This window comes from Gouania willdenowi, chromosome 4 (assembly GCF_900634775.1).
Source record: "Gouania willdenowi chromosome 4, fGouWil2.1, whole genome shotgun sequence".
Taxonomy (NCBI): Eukaryota; Metazoa; Chordata; class Actinopteri; order Blenniiformes; family Gobiesocidae; genus Gouania; species Gouania willdenowi.
In genome coordinates this window covers 10,957,971-10,976,075 of record NC_041047.1, presented here as the reverse complement: position 1 = coordinate 10,976,075, position 18,105 = coordinate 10,957,971, and the positions used below count along the sequence as shown (strand labels likewise).

Genomic DNA, 18,105 nt, shown 5'->3' with positions numbered 1-18,105 from the left:
AAAACAAATAAAAAATAAATGATAAGACCCTGAAAAATTACCTAAATAAATCCAATAAAAACAAATTATACTTTTAAAGTGCAAACAATTCAAATTCAGTTCAGTTATTTTTTACTGCCAGTATATGGTGGGAACAAAAACAACCATACAATATTGTCCACTGCTCAAAGTTCACAGCTCCAGTTTCACTGACTGTACCTAAAACAATGGGATCATTGCTTTTAGGCTTCACTAAAATATTGAGCGCTTATATCGGAGATATTAGATGCAGTCCCATAAAATCCCATATTCCTTTTCTGGCTGATATCGGACCAATAACCGATATCAATATCGGACTGGGACACCCCTAGTATCTGATCTGAGGGCCACATTATCAACATTCTTGTAAGCATTCAGAATAATGACCAATCTGAGCATTAATAAAGAACAGTCAGTTTTTACTCATTATGTGTAGTTTTTGTTATTTGTTGTGTTTTTGCTGTAAATTTGTGTATTTTTCTGTCATTTTTGTTCTTTTCTGTCATTTTCCAATCATTTTGTGTCATTTTGTTGATAGTTTGTGTGTCTTTGGGGCTATTTTGTAATGTGTTGACATTTTTGTAGTAATTGTGTTTGTTTAAGTGGTTGCTGTGTCTGAGTAATTTTGTGTATTTTTGGAATTTCTGGTGCGTTTGTGTGTATTATGTTGGGCTTTATATTCCTTCCAACTTCTTGAATTGCAATTTTTGGGGACAGCAGCGCAACATAAGAGACCTCACAGTGTACATTAGGGCTGGGCGATATGGACCAAAATTCATATCAATATTTTTTCTCAAAATGGCGATATACAATATAAATTTTATTTTTTATTCAAATTAAGCCTTACCGGAAAAACAATTCTGAGTTGAATTTGCCATTACAAAACGCCACAGAGGCGCATTTAATTACCAACCGCTGCACAATGTGCGTCACTTTAGGCTTTTTCTTCTCTAAGGAACAGCATGTGTGAGTGAGTTCTGTAGTGTGGCTTATTTAGGGGAAGGTCTGGGTTAGGACGCACTCAGAAATCCATCTGACTGTGCTTTTCATACAGTTCTGAGAGGTAGTGAAAGCAGTTCGCTTGCGTTCGCAAACGATCGAGTTCACCAATACATGCACAACCTAGAAAATGTATTTATTAACACCTAAACAGCTCTGGAATCAGATCCATTGCTATATTATACCGTGCTTTTTATTCTTTGTATTTAATTTATTGATATAATTTACAATTGTCCTTTGGGGTAGATAAAAAACAGTGTGTGTGATGGAAGAATACATTTTTAGATATTTATGACTTCTTAGTTCCGTACTGGAAGTCCATATGTGCTTACAATGCAGCTGAATTTTGTATAATGTACAAATTAGTGTTGTACAATAACAATAAAGTCATTGAGATTGAGACGCCTTTATAACTATCTGTCTTTTGAGGGTATAAAAAGACGAGACAGAGAGCTCACGCTGCACAATTAGGCAAAAGATTACAGTAAGCTGGAGGATTCAAGGTCACTTAAAATTTCACACTTTGATGCCCGAGTCGAACCTTTCTGATCCCGTGTGCGTCGAGGCGTCTCAACAGCTGCTGTTGACCTTGCATGAGGTATTATCTGAGGATTACAGTCAAAGATCTTAGCCTTACCAAGCCGTTACAGTTGCTCAGAGCCACTTTGCTGGAGTGCGGTTGGTCTTGGAGGTGTCCCACATAGTGGCAGTGTGGAGAGTAAGGGTGACTCCAGGCTAGCCGACCCTTTTTCCAGTATTCCACCCTGAACTGTTGGGAAAGCAGGCCTCCCTGAAGCGTCAGATTTAGCAGGAAGTTGTTGCGTGACGTAGATAACTGGTAGAAAAGCTAGGACACAAAGCAAAGTTGTTAGAAAACAGCTAAAACGAAGATATAGCCGATAGAAAAAAATCTAAAGAGGTTACTACAGAGTCAGGCGGGCTGTCCTCGGAGCTGCGTCTTCTTCTATGGTGGTGTGGGATTTTGTTACTGTCCAGCATCTCCCCATTTGGCCCTACTCGTACTGGGATGGCAATTTCATACTGTCCAAGACTGGACAGAAAAGTGGCTGCTGAGAAAACAAACAAATGAAAAGCTCAGCAATCAGATTGACTTAGTAATGCCAGTTCTTGCCAATCCATGTACTCTTCATTTTTTGTTATTTTCTGTTTTACTGACTTCAAACCAAAACACAAATACATTAACCATAAAAACAGCAATTTTCTGTTTTAAAATTAAAATATTAATGGCAAAATCTTCTGTTTGTGAGAGATTTGGATATTCACGGGAGCTTAAGCACGTCACATTCTGTCAGAGCAAACAGGATGGTCCAAATAGTATCCAAATAAACTGGTGACTGACTATCGATTGTGTGAGGAACAATAGATGTTTGAACTTCTACCATTTGACACTTTTGCAAATACAATTACACAGCTTTTCTGAGCGCAGTAAAAATATTTATTTTGCACGTTATAATACCGCCAGCCATTGTGGTTCCCCTCTGTGTGGTGAGCTTAACACACAAATAGAGCAAGCATTTCATTTTAAAACAGAAAAATGCTGTTTGTTTGGTTTTTGATTCTTCTGCAATTCTGTTCAAGTTTTAAGTCATTAAAACAAAATAACCACACTGTTTATTTGTTATTTTGATTTGGTTTTATAATGGAATCACCAAAGAACGATAACACACCTTTCACTGTCTAGGGTCTGTGCTGAACGGTATTTCGTTTTTCATGCAGCATAAATATAGGATGTTGCTATGGTTACCTCGAAACTGTATACTTCCTGTCTGTTATGTCTTGGTCAGGGCCTAGTTGAGATTTATTGTCTAAACACACATTTCCAAACAGCCAACGTCAGCTAACTAATACGGCAAGGTCGTGAAAACCCTAAGTGTAGCTTTCACCAAGCTTATGGTCTCAGCTGATGGGGACACGCACACGCACACTAAATAACCAGAGATCAGAGTCTCCCGATATAGATTTGGAAAAGTGTCCAAGTGGAAACATCACTCCAGTCCGTACGCAGCAGATAGCAACCATAACAAAAACAAATATGCTTTTTGAGTGCTGACTTTGCATACAGTAGATTCTATGTGCTGTTCATCATGGGAAAAGACGGTAGTTCATGTCTCCAAAACTCATTTCCAATTTGAACTGGTATAGCCTAGTTTATGTATTTTGATGGAGGAAAATGGCACAATTATTGCATGGAACAAGAACATAGAGGAAAGAAAAGGCTGTTCTGATTCCCACATTAAAGTTAAAAACTGTATTTTAGTAGATCTGTCACATCATAACAGAAAAACTGCAGCATCAGCAATTGTTTCTAACTGCTCAGCCTTAGCAGTGACTCCGTGCTGGCGCATAGTGAACAGACTAGAGATGCAGCTTGACTTTCTTTGTTTCGTAGAAGTGAGTAAGACAGAAATGTGGTGGATTTTGCTTTTTGATAAAGACAAAACGGAACAGAACACTTCGTTGCAAATTATTAATTTTCCTTTTCATTTAGCAGTTAGATTAAAAAACCGGAATTGGCTTCCAGATTTAATAAAAAGAAACTGAATGAAATCCGAACAAGCAAAAATGTTCAAGAAACTATTATACATAACAAAATAATACATATTTCGTTATCAAAATACTCGCTTAATATTTTATTAATTAAAACAAATTAGGTTTAGTGATGTTTTAATTACCTTTGTATTATGTCCTGAGAAAGAACCACAGCTTTATTAGTAGACTGGTATAATAAGTATTTGATTAAAGCTCATATTTGCTATGTATTACAATGGTGAATACTGCCTTCTGATGGAAGTTTGTATTTGAAGTTACTCACATTACTAACTAAATACTATATCGTAAAGAATAGTGTGAATATTTCAATCAATTCAAACAGAGCAGTGAGCTCATAGTGAAAACAGACTGGCTAAATTTACCAGCAGAAAACGCCCTGACCGGCAGAGCCCTGTACAGAAAGGTCTACACAGAAAGATACACCCTCTGTTCTGCTATCACCAAATGAAAATAAAGGAAGGAAGTACTCTGGATGGAAAACGACCCCTCCCTCTACTCTACACACACCTTCGCAACACCTCAGGCCCAAACCCTCCTGTCTCTTTGGGAATATATACTTAAAGAGCAGGAGGGCTCTGTAATTAACAGTCATTTATAATGGGCAGAGGGCCCACCTAGTGATAAAAAGAGTGGATGTGTGGTAGCTCTTAAAAATGCTCTTAAAACCTATCCAAAAGCAACTGTGGTCCCCCTTCACACCGTTTATGTTGCCACCTTTCTCTCCTCCTTACGTTTTGGGTGGTCCACATTAGGAAATAGAAATACAGCTACATGGTCAAAAGGTAAGTGGTTTTGTGTCTTTTGTTTTCATGTATTTATGTTATCTATTCATAACATAAGAATAAGTGTAAAAATTACATTTTAAACAATATTGTAGGATAGATTAAAACTCTTTGGTCATGTTTTATATTCTGTTGAGTTCCTCAAGGCTCTGTTCTTGGAACCCTTTAGTTCAGCCTCTGTATACTTCCCTTGGGTCAAATTCTGCATAGCTACAAGTTTTAACTTCAGAGCTAAAGAGATGACTCAAAACTATTACCTGAAATAAACCCAGGTGACCATGGCCCAATACAGTCATTGGCCCTTATCAACCATGAGTGAAAACGGGTGCAAACCCGAGTGCGTAATTGGTCATACAACACGACCAAAGTCGGATTTATGAAACATTCGTATCCAACCAATCTCAGCGTACAAATGATCACGTGTTGATAAATGCGGTTTGTCATTAACATGTTACGGCCTCAAATATTCTTGGTTTGGAGGCCCACTGAGGTAAAACAAACATCGGCAAGACAAGGTGAAGAAAACCAAAGACGTGTTTCTCAGTCGTGTGAAAACTGGAATTTAAGGAGCTCACTTTGAAACGCTCTGTGGAATAGAATAACGGAGGAAGTGAACAGTGTTTCTGTATTTGGAACAAACTCGGGCTGAAGTTTGAATGAAGTTCTCAATAACTAACTTGATCAATACCTAATGGTGGTTTAAATGAAATTACTCACCCACAGCCTAAAAGCATAAATCCCTGCTTTGATCAAGACAATTCTTTACATTTTGAACAAGAAAAAGTGGATTAGTCAGGCTGGGCAGCGTTCAGATCTGAACATATGAACGGTTGATAAATGAGGGCCATTGTGTCACTGCTTAGAAAAGGTAAAGTTATTAGTAATAAGGAAAAGACTGCCGTTACCTCAAGTTTTGATCTCTAAAAACTAAAGACCAAGTCTGAAAATTTTAGTATTCTGATTTACTCAGATATGACATTCAGCAGTCAGAATAGACTGCTTCTACCATCTAAAGAACACTTCCAGAGTGAAAGGTTTCATTATTTAGAAAGATCAGGAGAAACTGGTCCATGTTTTTATCTCCAGCAGACTGGACTATTGTAATGGTCTTCATCAAACATCTACAGCTGGTTCAGAACGCTGCAACTCGAGTCTTAACCAGAACAAAGAGGTCAGAGCACATTACTCCAGTTTTAAAATCTTTATACTGGCTCCCAGTCAGCCTCAGAATAGACTTTAAAGTTCTGCTGCTGTTGTATAAATCTGTGAATGGGTTTGGTCCAGAATACATCAGTGAGATGTTAGATCTGAGAGACCTGCTGGGTTCATACCCGACTATGGACACAGGTCAGATAGTGGAGCCCAGAGTTCACAGCAAACATAGTGAAGCAGCTTTTAGTTGTTATGCTGCAAAGAAGTGAAACAAACTGCCAGCAGAGCTGAAGGCAGGATCCAATGTGAACATTATTAAATTTAAGTTAAACACTATTCTTTTTGCACTGTTTTTTTACTTTTACAAATTGTCTGTTTTACTGTTTTCAAATCTTGCACTGTTTGATTTCATGAAGCCTAAATGTAAAGCAGATCAAGTTGCCTACGTATTAAATGCGCAGTACGAATAAACTTGTCCTGCTTTTGTTTACTGATTCAATGAAGATTAATAAGGAACAGTCTGGCTTGATTCCTGACCTCAACCCTATCCTACAACTTTCAAATGTCTTGGAATATAGTCAGAGACCCAGGTCTCATCATCTTACATTATTGGATGACTTCACTGATGCTTGTGGCCAAACAGGCTCAAATCCCAAGAGCCGCCTTCCAGAGAGTGTGTGGTAAACTTCCACAGAGAAGTGGAGATGATTATTAGCATCAGCTTTAGTCTATGACACTGTTTAGAGGTAAAAATAAACGAAAAGAGTAAAATATTAAATTAAAACCCTGATCAGAACATCCTTAGCAAGAATGATTCTCTTACTTATAATCTAGAATAAATGTCATACTAAGTAGACGTTTAAACCTCTTGTACTGGTAGAAAAAAAAAAGAAATCCACGTCAGAGTTTGATTGGCAGGTTACGTAAAGAAAGCAGGACGGCAGACATAACACACGATGAAGGGTGAGAGGTTAAGTCTCGGAAATACACCATCATAACCATGTTCTGCTTGGTAAGACACAGACACTCAGGCAGTTTATATCTTCAGGGGGCTTTTAAAACACTAGACCTCCAGCGTTATATGGAAGAATGTGTGGCGAGGGGTGATGGAGTCGGGCACGTGGCTGCACACCGCCACGGTAAATGATTTGTAGAACAGAGTTCATGTTCAGACGGCCCAGACGAGAGGCCTCCACCGCTCAGACAGTCAGGCCTGATATCATCCACTGGCTCATTTCAGACAACTTTTCTTGGAAAACCAATAACTTTATCACAGAGATGTGTCCTTTTACACTAACATCAAAAAAGCAATTATAATCCCTCCCTCTAAAAAGCTGAAATTAATTAGCCTAGCAAAGAGACAGAGCGTGGAGCAGTAAACATATTCTGTTACCTAATATTTACAAAGAAATACAAAAATAATATTTGACATATGAAACTGTAATTCTTTACCAGGGGTAGTTGAACTTGAAATTCTTATGAATCACAGACAGTGCTATATTCAAACAAGTACAGATTTACAAATTTACATTCTGAAATGCACACTTGAAATGAATTCTTTCCCTAGTAAATACTAGTTGTAAATATGGTTAATAATTGGCTGTAAAATCTCAGAATATGCTAGAAGGAGGCTCAGCTTTGTTTGCCATATTTTGTCGGCAGTTTCGACAAAAATCGTCAACCAATGAAAAAGTCCCATTTTTGCCTCAGTATACTGTATAGACCAATGAAAGACCAACATTGTTATTACAGTAACTAATGCTTCAGAATATTTTTTTTCTGAAGCATTTGGAAAACATTTACAATGAAATAAATTACTCGGTTAAAATGAGTCTGTCAGACATTCCTTATGTGTGATTAAAATAGAATAAATAAATAAAAACACTAATGTCTTTTTAAATCATATGGCATGAACTGATTGGCCAGTAAAAGTATGAAAGTAATGAACTGAAACTACTAATTAGGCTGTTTATCAGCACAAGAACATATTTTTTTTATTTCTCAGTGATGTTCACTTCTCTATTGTTCTATGGAAGGCGTCCCCAACTATTTTTGCCCCTTTTTAATTTACAAAACAACTGAAATTCTCTTATTTTGACACTGTAAACTCATTTTATGTACTGCTGCACAGACACACTTGTAAAAGAGATTATTATTGTCAATGTGATTCTCCTGACTAAGGCTGATGGAAATTGATATCAAAACAAAAACTAAAGCAATCTTTTTGGTTTGAACATTTTTGAAACAAGAGTAAAAATAGATTTGCTCAGACCTCACACTTTCTTTTTTATTACAGTGTTTGGACCTTTTAGGAAGTGACCAGTGCAGATGTAAGGGTGTAAGACAAATCTGTGATATATCGCAATATTTCATCACACCATATTCGTATCAATCCAAGAAATGTCCAAATCGATTTTTTTTTTTTAACTTATTTTTAAAGAATGTAAAAAAACACTTAAAATCAGAATCTCTTGTCAAAGCACAAGTTAAACTTTTTTTGAAAAATGTAATTTGAAAGTCAGATAAACATACCACTTGTTTTTCATATTTGTACTTGAATTACAGATAATTACATTTAATTGAATTTCATATTATTTTGTACTCGTAGAAGTGAAATTTGTTATTTATACTGCGATATAAAGCAAATTGTTGGAATATATCGTATCGTCAGATACCCCTACTAAGACGGTTTCTCCACTTTGACGCTGTAGCTACGCAATGATCTCACCTTGAGTATGAGCAAACTCATCGCGGCCACTTCCTGCCACCTCGCTGGCAGCCATGAGGAGCATGAAGGTGCAAACCAGACCAGCCCTCCATTGCGATTCCATGGTTACTACAGTAGCTGCTATAGTAACAGAACTCAGTGCAGTGGTCCCTGGGCCTCCGTCCCAACATGTCTCCTGCCCTCTGGGACGCCCTGTGGCCTAGCAGTGGGACAGCTCCGCGCTCCGTTGAGCCATGGCTGCAGGATGGTCGGAGAGGGTTCGGCCGCTGGATCCTGGAGAAGCCTTCATAGAAGGGCAGTGAAGTCTGCAATTCTCTTCTGTTGCCCTGTGGAGGAGAAACTGTTTAGTCAACAAGGAGGACAGATTTAGGCCTCCAGAGAAACAAGTGAGACATAGTAAAACACAGACAGAGCAGGAGCATGAGATCCCACTGACCCCTGCGCTTCCAGGTTCAACAAGACAAATCTACTCTGTTCGTGTTCAAAACCACCCAGAGTTACTTTGTTTCTCCAGATAATTAATCTTGGCTTTTGAAAGGCTCTCTGATGTTCATCCTGAAGACCAGAGACAACAACAGGTCCCAACCTGAGGCCCCCGAGGGCCTTCGCTTACTTGTTTAAACCCCCTGCCACCGGAAAGAGTTCAAACACAAAGAAAACCATTGAACTTGTTAAAAGTTGTTCTTAATGACCAAACAGGGATTGAAGTGGGTATTATGTCAGAGAAAAAAAATGAGCCAATTTAAGAGGAGCAGCAGGATGCCATCACAGCCACGGTGGCTGAGTCTGAGGTTCAACCTTATAAATGAGTGACTTGTTAGCTGGCAGCCCGACTCTACAGCCTGCTAATTGGCCAATCGACGGATGGCAGTAATGCCATTTGTGAAGTTTGTTTATTTGGGCGACTGTGGCTCAGGTGGTAGAAGGGTCGTCTTCTGATCCAGAGTGTCCAAGTGTTCTTGGGCAAGACACTGAACACTAAGTTGCTTCCAATGGCTGATTAGCTCCTTGCATGGCAGCTCAGTCCCATAGGTGTGTGAATGAGCTGATATTGTGAAGCGCTTTGGGACTACCTCTGTAGTTATAAAGCGTTATATACAGTAAATGAAGTCCATTTACACTTAGATCAATCCTATGGTTAATACACAGCAACAGCACTGACAATGGTTGGCAGTGGCACATAATGTAAACACACAAATGTTAATAGTTATTGTTCCATGACTGTGCATGTTTTGGTCAAACAGCTGTGGTGGAAAGGATTAAAATACCTGATCAACATTTTACTCTGTTGGTAGTTCTACTATCCATGTTATACAAATAAAAACATCAATAGCAATGAAAAAAATAGAAGTTTCATTTAGCGCAACGGTTTGAAAATCTGGGATTATCTGCGTTTTTATGTGATTTTATTTCACATACACTCATAGTAATGTTGTACGGTCAAATAAAAACAATGTAAATGACTCTATCCTGGTCCTGGGTTAGCGAGTGGAAGACGGCTAAGGCTTTACCAGCTCAGGGAACACATTCACATACATTATAGGCTCGCTTGCTTTTTGTGGCTGAAAATCATTTCAGCACTGTACAATTTGAGTTACAGCACATCAAAAACAAGCAGCTCGTGCAAGATTTTCCTGCAAATTGCAAATGGAGGTGTTTTTAACCTCTTAACAAAAGCCTTTCAATTGATTCACAATATACTAATTGAGCAAAGCTATAATAAAAGGTGGGGGAAAAAAGTCAATATATTAAAAACGATTCATTTAGTATCGGAATGAAATCAACAAAAAGCTAAAGATTTTCTTTTTTTTTTTTTTTTTTTTTTTTTACTTTTTATGATCCAGGGCCACTGACTTGAGATTTCTGCCAACAAACTGCAGTGTCAGCTAAAAGCCAAGTCTTGCTAAATTCTACAACGTTCACTGGGCATATAGCCTCGCCTCCATTAGTCTGCAGAGAGACGAGTCAGCAGAGACATCACTCGGGTCCAGGTGGCTGGCAGCTAACCAAGTACAGGCAAAGGTAATCGAAGGCAGATGGGAAACGTTTTGGTTACGAGCAGGATAATCAAGTTGCCTCCTGAAAAGCAGAGGGAAAATGTGTCCCCCAACCCTCCAAAAAAAAAAAAAAAAAAAAAAAAAAGGACGGGGAATGAAAGCAAGGCTGGAGAGTGTGAGCACTTTAACCAGCTGGGAGAACAATTTTTGCAAAGAGTGTGAGAATGAGCTGGAGCGGACCCGTGCTTCTCACTTCATGGCAAACCAGCATCTACAGCAGGTACAGTAACAACTAAAAGGTGGGACGGAGCCCTTTAAAAACACTGAGGGGTCTTTGTACTTTGCAGCTTCCGTCAAACATGCAACAACTAAAAAGTCCTCTCTCTTCCCCTCCCTCCGGCTCTATTCCAGTCATTTCCTGCATCAGCCAAACCGCTTCATTTTCATTACTCCTTCTACTCCTGCACTCGATTTATTGTGGGGTTATTAAACTTGCAGCTTGATATCAAGTGGTTTTCATTTGGCCAGCTCTCCTTTTGTTTATTCAAAAGAAAAAAAAAGGGAAAAAGAAGAGTTGATATTTCTTTTTATTTTAACCTCCCCAGTGCATTTTAAGTAAAGTTGCTGCTTTGTGGATAGCACTACAAACACACAGTTATCCTGGTAAATATTTAGTACAATAGAAACCTGGATTTTACGATAATTTCATTCACTTCTTTATTACTTATGTTTTTTAAAACATGTCAATAACTAAAACACATTAGCTTAACCCAACTGTGCACTGTACTAATCATGATGAACAGAGATAAATTAACATGATTGGTTTTTACAGGAGTGGGGCGGGGCTTATTCAAACTTTTGCCTCACACTGTAAAAAATATATATTTAAGGTGCAATAATTCTTACTTTGGCTGATAGATTATAGTGTACTCAATTATCAAACCTTAAAATGACCAAAAAAAAAAATGATCACAACAGCCAGAGTGCAGCTTTCCCAGCATGCCTTGTATTGTTGTGGTTTCAAACTGGTAATTTGTCTCTGAATTTCACTTATACTGTTGAAGAATAATATACAGTATCTATCTATAAAGCAAGGAATCTCTGTCTGTCTGTGTGTTCCTCAAACATGTCTGCGGATCAGGCTCAGATTGAGCTAAGACTTTCAACATGGCTGCTGCTTGGTTCAAAGGTGTGCAACGTCAGATTTTTTTGGACTGCAATAATACCGATAACGAATTATTTCATAAAATTGTCCACTGCCACCGGAGCGGAGCCACATACGCAGCAGAGCCAATCACTGGAGAGCCCACCCCCCACCTCCTGGTTTTAAGCGGAGCAGCGATCCGCTGTATGTGTCGGGGTAGCAGAGCTGAGACGGGGGGCTCGAGGAACGGTGCTTCAAGGCTGCCCCGTGGCGTCTCGGCCGGCAGAGCGCCAACACGAGTGTGTAATTCAAAATTAAATTTGCATTAGGAATTAAGTGTTTACAAGGTCAGTTCAAAGAGGATTTAACTTTTATTCTGTATTAAAGAGGAATTAAAGCTCCCATGTAAAACGTGAGCGTCTCAAAGTGTTTCTGCAGGCATAACTTCATGCTGGTGCGTTGCTTTTTCCTCAATTTATGAAAACACAATAGTTATCACTCTACACATTCTACAACAAATCTAAATGTCCCTGACGTCCCACCTTCAAACACAACCTCATTTGTCCATCCATGAAAAATCTACTTAACCTTCCACTTTTCTATAGCAATACATACTTCCTACGGGCACTGCCTGAGTAACTTTAATAAAGAACAATATTCTGTATGCACACGATAAAACAACTTATTCAGAATTATCACTCAATTTATATGATCAATTAGCCTACTGGCATTTTCAGTGAGAAACAAGCTCTTATTTTGGAAAAATTAAACTACAAACACCCTAAAACAACTCGCTAAAACTTTATTGCGAAGGATGAGGTTGAGTTCTGCAGTGTTTGGCTGAATTTGAGAGATTGAGTCCTAAATCGTTCTCCACGTAAAGTCAAGTCTTGTTCTATATTTTGAATTTCAGGTTTGTCAAAGCTGGAAATCTACTTTCGCACAAGTATGTGGTGGCAAAAAGCATCAAGCACGTTTGGCTAGCGCAACGCAATGCATCTCTTGCGTCACTAGAGGATAGTCTTTCAGAAACCAATGTATAATTTGTGGCAATGCATGGAGGCTCCTGGTCGATTTATATTCTAGTTTCCAATGTTGTCACACTGTTTAAAACAAATTTCATGTACCCCCATGAAAATTTGCATACCCCTGGGGTTGCCCGTACCTCACTTTGGGAACCTAGTGGGGTACGGTCATGTACTGGATGACAATAGAGCAGGTTTTTACAAAAGTTGGAAGGTTGGTATTTTAATTCCCAGTCTATTACAGGGTTAGGGATTGGTTTTGTGCATTTGAGCAAAACTATTTCCCTGCATTGCTTTTGCATGAATATATGAAAATATAAAAAAAATATTGGCAGTGTGTATAGTATAACTTTGGTGTGAATGAATAATGGTTTGTGCTTACAAAATAATGCAGTGCGTAAATCCAAACCCCCCTATCATTAAAACCACAAAGAAAAAGTAAGTATTTCTATGTCTGTTAATGCCATGAGGATGTGATGAATTATGAGCTTCCACCTAATCGGCCCCAGCAGGCTTACAATGCACCGTAGAAACAATTAAGTCCCACCGACTGCTGCGTTTACATGACATTTAAAAGACATACAGTGATTTTTTTCCCCCCTCTGTTTTAAATAGGGGAGCTATAACTGTGCCGTCATTGTCTTTAACTGTTGCAGGGGAGAGTTGAGCTATCTGAGAAACGAGCAGACTAACCAAAGCCATATGACCGGCTGAAAGTAACGTCTGTGTGGAGCGAACAGATGCTAAGTGTCCCTCAGCTAAGCTACCTCTCTCTCCCTCACACACAGGCATCACTTTGATCAGAGAGTAGCTCATGAATCAGCTTTAACTTCAGTTTATTATTTCAATAAACTGGCTGCCCTGCTTTTCTAATAAGACCATGAGGCTGTGGGATCAAATGGCTCATAAGACGAATGTCACCATGGTCCGATGCTGCGTTTCCATCCGCTTCAGCAGCAACTTTAGCTCAAAGTCTAGTTTCAAGTATATCTCCACATAAAACCCTGAGCAGGTGATAGGAAAAGCTTTGGGGGGGGATACATCTCAGGGCTGAACGCCCCCCGTCTGGGAGAAACACGCAAAGAGAAAGAAAGAGGTGAGCATTCCTGTCTCAATTTTCCCAAATAAACAGTGTGCAGATGAAAAGTGGAAACATAAACAGGGGCTAGAGACATGCAGACATGCACCCCTCACTCTGAAAATGTGCCTCTCGAGTCTGAAACAATATTTAGTGAGAGAGAGAGAGAGAGAAGAGCTGACTCGACACAAAGTGAGTCAGCCTGCAGGAGCTTTGGATACACACTACAGCTTCTTCTCTTTTATTATAACCATCTCATCAGAGGAATTTCATTTCAGTTCAAACCATGAGCAATAATTACATTAAAAGCAATCAAGTAGTCAGCAGTTGCATCGTCCATGTTTTTTCCAAACTAAGGCCATCAGATCATATAAATGCAGAATGCACAATAAACTGTATAATATAACACACACTAACAACACTGAAGGTTTAATGTACAACATCACAACCTTGTGCCTCCCAAATGTATTACTCATTTGAAAATAGTTTTCACACATAAGAGAAGACATACAGTTGGGCAAAAAGGATTTGGCAGCCACCGAGTGTGCAAGTTGTCCCACTTAAAAAGATGAGGTCTGTAATTTTCATCATAGGTACACTTCAACTGTGAGAGACAGAATGTGAGAAAAAAAAAGCCAGGAAATAATATTGTATGATTTTTAAAGAATTTATTTGTAAATTCTTGCATAAAATAAGTATTTGGCAAGAATTGTGTATCACACAGATCTGTTACTTCTTCTTAAAGGGATCCTTCACTGTTTTTTACAAATGTGGCCTAAAACCTTTGAAATGTCTTTTATTAGAAGATCTATGCCTAACAAAATGCATTATTTTGCACCATATTTGTTTAATTAACTTTTAAAACTGGGACTACTTTACCCTGTGCGCCGCCATGTTGAAATGACGTCATTGGTGAGGTGTTTACTCCATTGAGTTCTATGGGAGTTTAAGCATTTAGGATCATTTAGCAGCTTTTTCAATCAAAATGACAACTTGTGCTGCTTTGGGTCGCTCTAAAAATCGGTAGAACTTAAAAAAAGTCGATGTAAACCTCTTGTTTACTGAGATAATAAATGAAAATCGTGACCCAAAAAAAATCTGTGGCCACAGGGGGCGACAGTTCCCACTCTGCTGTTTTGTAGACGCCATTAAGGAGAGAAGAAGAGCTCTTCTTCTCTCCTTAATGAAACAGCGGAGTGGGAACTTTTTGAATTAATAATCTCTCCGTAAACAAAAGATTTTTCTTAGATTTCTTTTTTTTTAAGTTCTACTGATTTTTAGAGCGACCCAAAGCAGCACAAGTTGTCATTTTGACTGAAAAATGATCCTAAATGCTTAAACTCCCATTGAACTCAATGGACTAAACACGTCACCAATGACGTCATTTCAACATGGCGGCGCACAGGGTAAAGTAGTCCCAGTTTTAAAAGTTAATAAAACAAATATGGTGCATAATAATGAGTTTTGTTAGGCATAGATCTCCTAATAAAAGGACATTTCAAAGGTTTTAGGCCACATTTAAAAAAAAAAAAAAAAAAAAAAAAAAAAAAAAAAACAGTGGAGGATCCCTTTAAGAAGCTCTTCTTTCCTACATTCGTTACCTGTATTAATGGCACCTGTTTGAACTCATTAAAAGACACCTGTCCACAACTTCACCATGGTCAAGACCAAAGAGCTGTCTATGGACACAACTGTACTCAATTTAAAATGTCTTCTTTGTTTCAGTCAGTGTGCACTAAACTGATGATGCCTTTCTTTCTAAAGAATCATTAAACTGTTCATTTGTTGATGGTTTGAATCCCCAATCTTTAGTTTGGGTGTCTTGCTCTAAAGCAGACGAGGACAACTGGGGCCGTCTGTGGCCCTCGCTCAAGGTGAACGCACAAAACATGTACTCTCAAAAACACGCAAAATGAGGGAATACACAAAAAGGTCTAATAAAAGACATGAAATTGCCCCCAAAAAAAGGCATGCAAGATGAATGAGAGAAAAAGGACAGAAATATACAAGAGTGACTCCAAAAGCAAACACAAAATGACTGAAAACAAGCACAAAAAGACATCAAATGGGAGGAAAATCCTCAAAATGACAACAAAAGCACACTAAAATACTTAGTTTTACCTGTATTAATGCTCAGATTGGTCAATATTCTAAATGATGACAAATGTGGATAACGTGGCCCTCGGATCAGATTTTTGTGGCCCTCACTGTGATAACAGTTGCCATCACTGCTCGAAAGCTTCAGATTTTCTACAATATCCTCATGCAGTCATGAAAGAGAAAGTGTTGGACTCTAATCAAAGCTGGATCATGTCTAATGGTGTTTGATAAGCTGGGAGTGATTGTGTAGCAGAGTCTATTACCAGCATCTGGAAACTCAACATCTGTGATACTATGGGAGTCATTCACACAGCCCATAAAACTGAAGTGAAACATGCAGATGTATGCATGAACAACCAAAGTCAGAGTATGTTCATGGAGCATGGTTTGCATTGCATGTGTCTACACTGGGAGTGAAGGAGATGCACAGACACAAAGATACACTCAGTACAGCAACAATCGACTCAATATAAATAAACAAGTGAGACATAAAGTTCCATTAAAAGCTCAGCAACATTTGACAGAATGACTTCCAGACTGTGCAGTCAGTTAGATCAGGGGGAAGAACTCAGAGCAGTAAGTGTTCTATTCTTCAAGCATTTCATCAGGATGGATTTCCTGCAGAGTTGTGCATTAAAAGGACATGTTCGGGTCCAGTCTTACCTTCCTGTGTGAGTCTGCAGAGCTTCTGGAGGAGATGAGGCGCCGGCGGAGGACTGAGCACAATCTCCTTCTTCCACTTTAAACACTGGAGCCGCTGCAGCCGCGGTGTCAGTCTGCTGTAGTGCAAAGTACTGGATCCGCTTCAGACTTTCAAAATAAAAGCAACAGTGAAATTTTTTTTTTTTTTTTTTTTTTATACCTCATGTGAATGATAAGTTACTTTAAAAGAAAGTGTCTATTGATACATTTCCGTATCAATAGACACCATCTACGTAAACGTATATATGACTCAGTAATTCTTCCCTCCGCTGCCGTGGGTTTAAATTCCGCTTTTGTCATATATATTTTTTTCATTTTAAAATATTTAACAAAGCAAATTCCACATTTAAAAATACATATATGAAAAAAAATAAACATTTTAGGGTATTTCCTGGGTTAAGGTTAGGGTTACTATTAGGGATAGAGTTAGTGTTCAAATAAAAGGGTTAGCGGGGTAGCTAAAAATAAATATGGGCTAAAATAAAACTGGCGGAACTTTAAGTCACGTGGTGCACCTATCACGTGATCTATACTGGCCAATGAGGGGCGCTCCATATGAATACGGCCTACTTCAAATACTTTAAATAAGCTTTGCTTTGATTACCGCATTGTGTCACTTGTGAGAAATACATGGAGGTGTAGCAAGTTGTGTGATTTTCCTGTGTGGAGTTTGCATGTTCTCCCCATGAGGCCGTTTTCTTCTCGGGGTTTTCTCTAGCTTCCCACGACGGCATTTTGGGGCCACATTAAAATGAAAAAAATCTGGGCACTAGGAGTTTAAAGGCGTAATATTTTGTGAATGAAGTTGTAACTTTATGAGAATAAAAGTGAATTACAAATAGGATGTTGTCTGCATTTAGTCAAATTATATTTCTCTTTAGGTTTCACACATGGTGAAATACTGAGCCTTTTGGCCCCTCATCACCACACTTTACGATTTTAATAAAATTACAACTTTATTCTTTTTTCCTTCACAAAAACATGGGTTTTTCTGGTCTGGTCCACTTGAGGTCAAACTTGAACTACTCTCCTGCCCTAAACCTTAAACCCTAATCCCGAATTCGTAAATCCTAACCCCTAACTACTAAACCCTAATCCCCAAACTCGAACCATTAAACCCTCCTGTGTATGATAACTGATCAATAAGCTTTGTATATAAGTTTGTAATGTGAAAATTCAACATTGACAGGCTGCCAGTGCTGCAAGATGCACCATTGTATTTCATATTTTCAGTCGCTACTTCCTCCTGCAGTTTTTTGTAGATTTTTGTAGAATTTGTATAAAATAAACACTTAGATTAAAAAATAAATAAATAAATAAATAAATAAAACCCTGCAAAACACTATGACTCTAAACATTATAGGATAAATGACTAAGAAAATTTGGTGAAAAAGGGAAAAAAGGGATCCTTCAGAGACAAATAAATGCATGTTGAAAATGTAAAAAATGAGTTTGTTTAGAATATAAATGAACGAGACACTCCTGGATTGAATTTGCAGATACCATAGGCTACTTGATTTACTCATATATCCCTTAACGCTGACTTCACTTCATCATTTAAACATTTGATTGTACATGCTTTTACTTTGTAGGAAACCAAAGTGCTCATCTAGCTTGATTTGGTCTCATTCTGGTTAACTTGATTTATCTGGTTCCTGCTGACACTGACTGCAGACCTGTGGCTCCCAGAAAGCAGCTGCTGCTGTGTGTGTGTGTGTGTGTGTGTGTGTGTGTGTGTGTGTGTGTGTGTGTGTGCGTGCGTGCGTGCGTGCGTGCGTGCGTGCGTGCGTGCGTGCGTGCGTGCGTGCG

General features: G+C 38.6%; 1 protein-coding gene across 2 annotated transcripts in view; it reads right to left on the bottom strand.

The window, feature by feature from the left end:
- adamts10 (ADAM metallopeptidase with thrombospondin type 1 motif, 10) overlaps nt 1-16,347 on the bottom strand; it is a 51,736-nt gene extending 35,389 nt beyond the window's left edge. Inside the window, exons 1-4 of one of the 2 annotated variants that reach the window (XM_028445578.1) lie at nt 16,258-16,347; nt 8,251-8,576; nt 1,945-2,087; nt 1,655-1,864 (exon numbers count right to left, since the gene is read on the bottom strand). In XM_028445578.1, coding sequence (XP_028301379.1) covers nt 1,655-1,864; nt 1,945-2,087; nt 8,251-8,353 — 456 coding nt within the window. In that variant the 5' untranslated portion in view covers nt 8,354-8,576; nt 16,258-16,347. The remainder of the gene's footprint in view (nt 1-1,654; nt 1,865-1,944; nt 2,088-8,250; nt 8,577-16,257) is intronic. The other variant, XM_028445579.1, reaches the window with a different exon arrangement.
- Between the last annotated feature and the right edge of the window lie 1,758 nt (nt 16,348-18,105).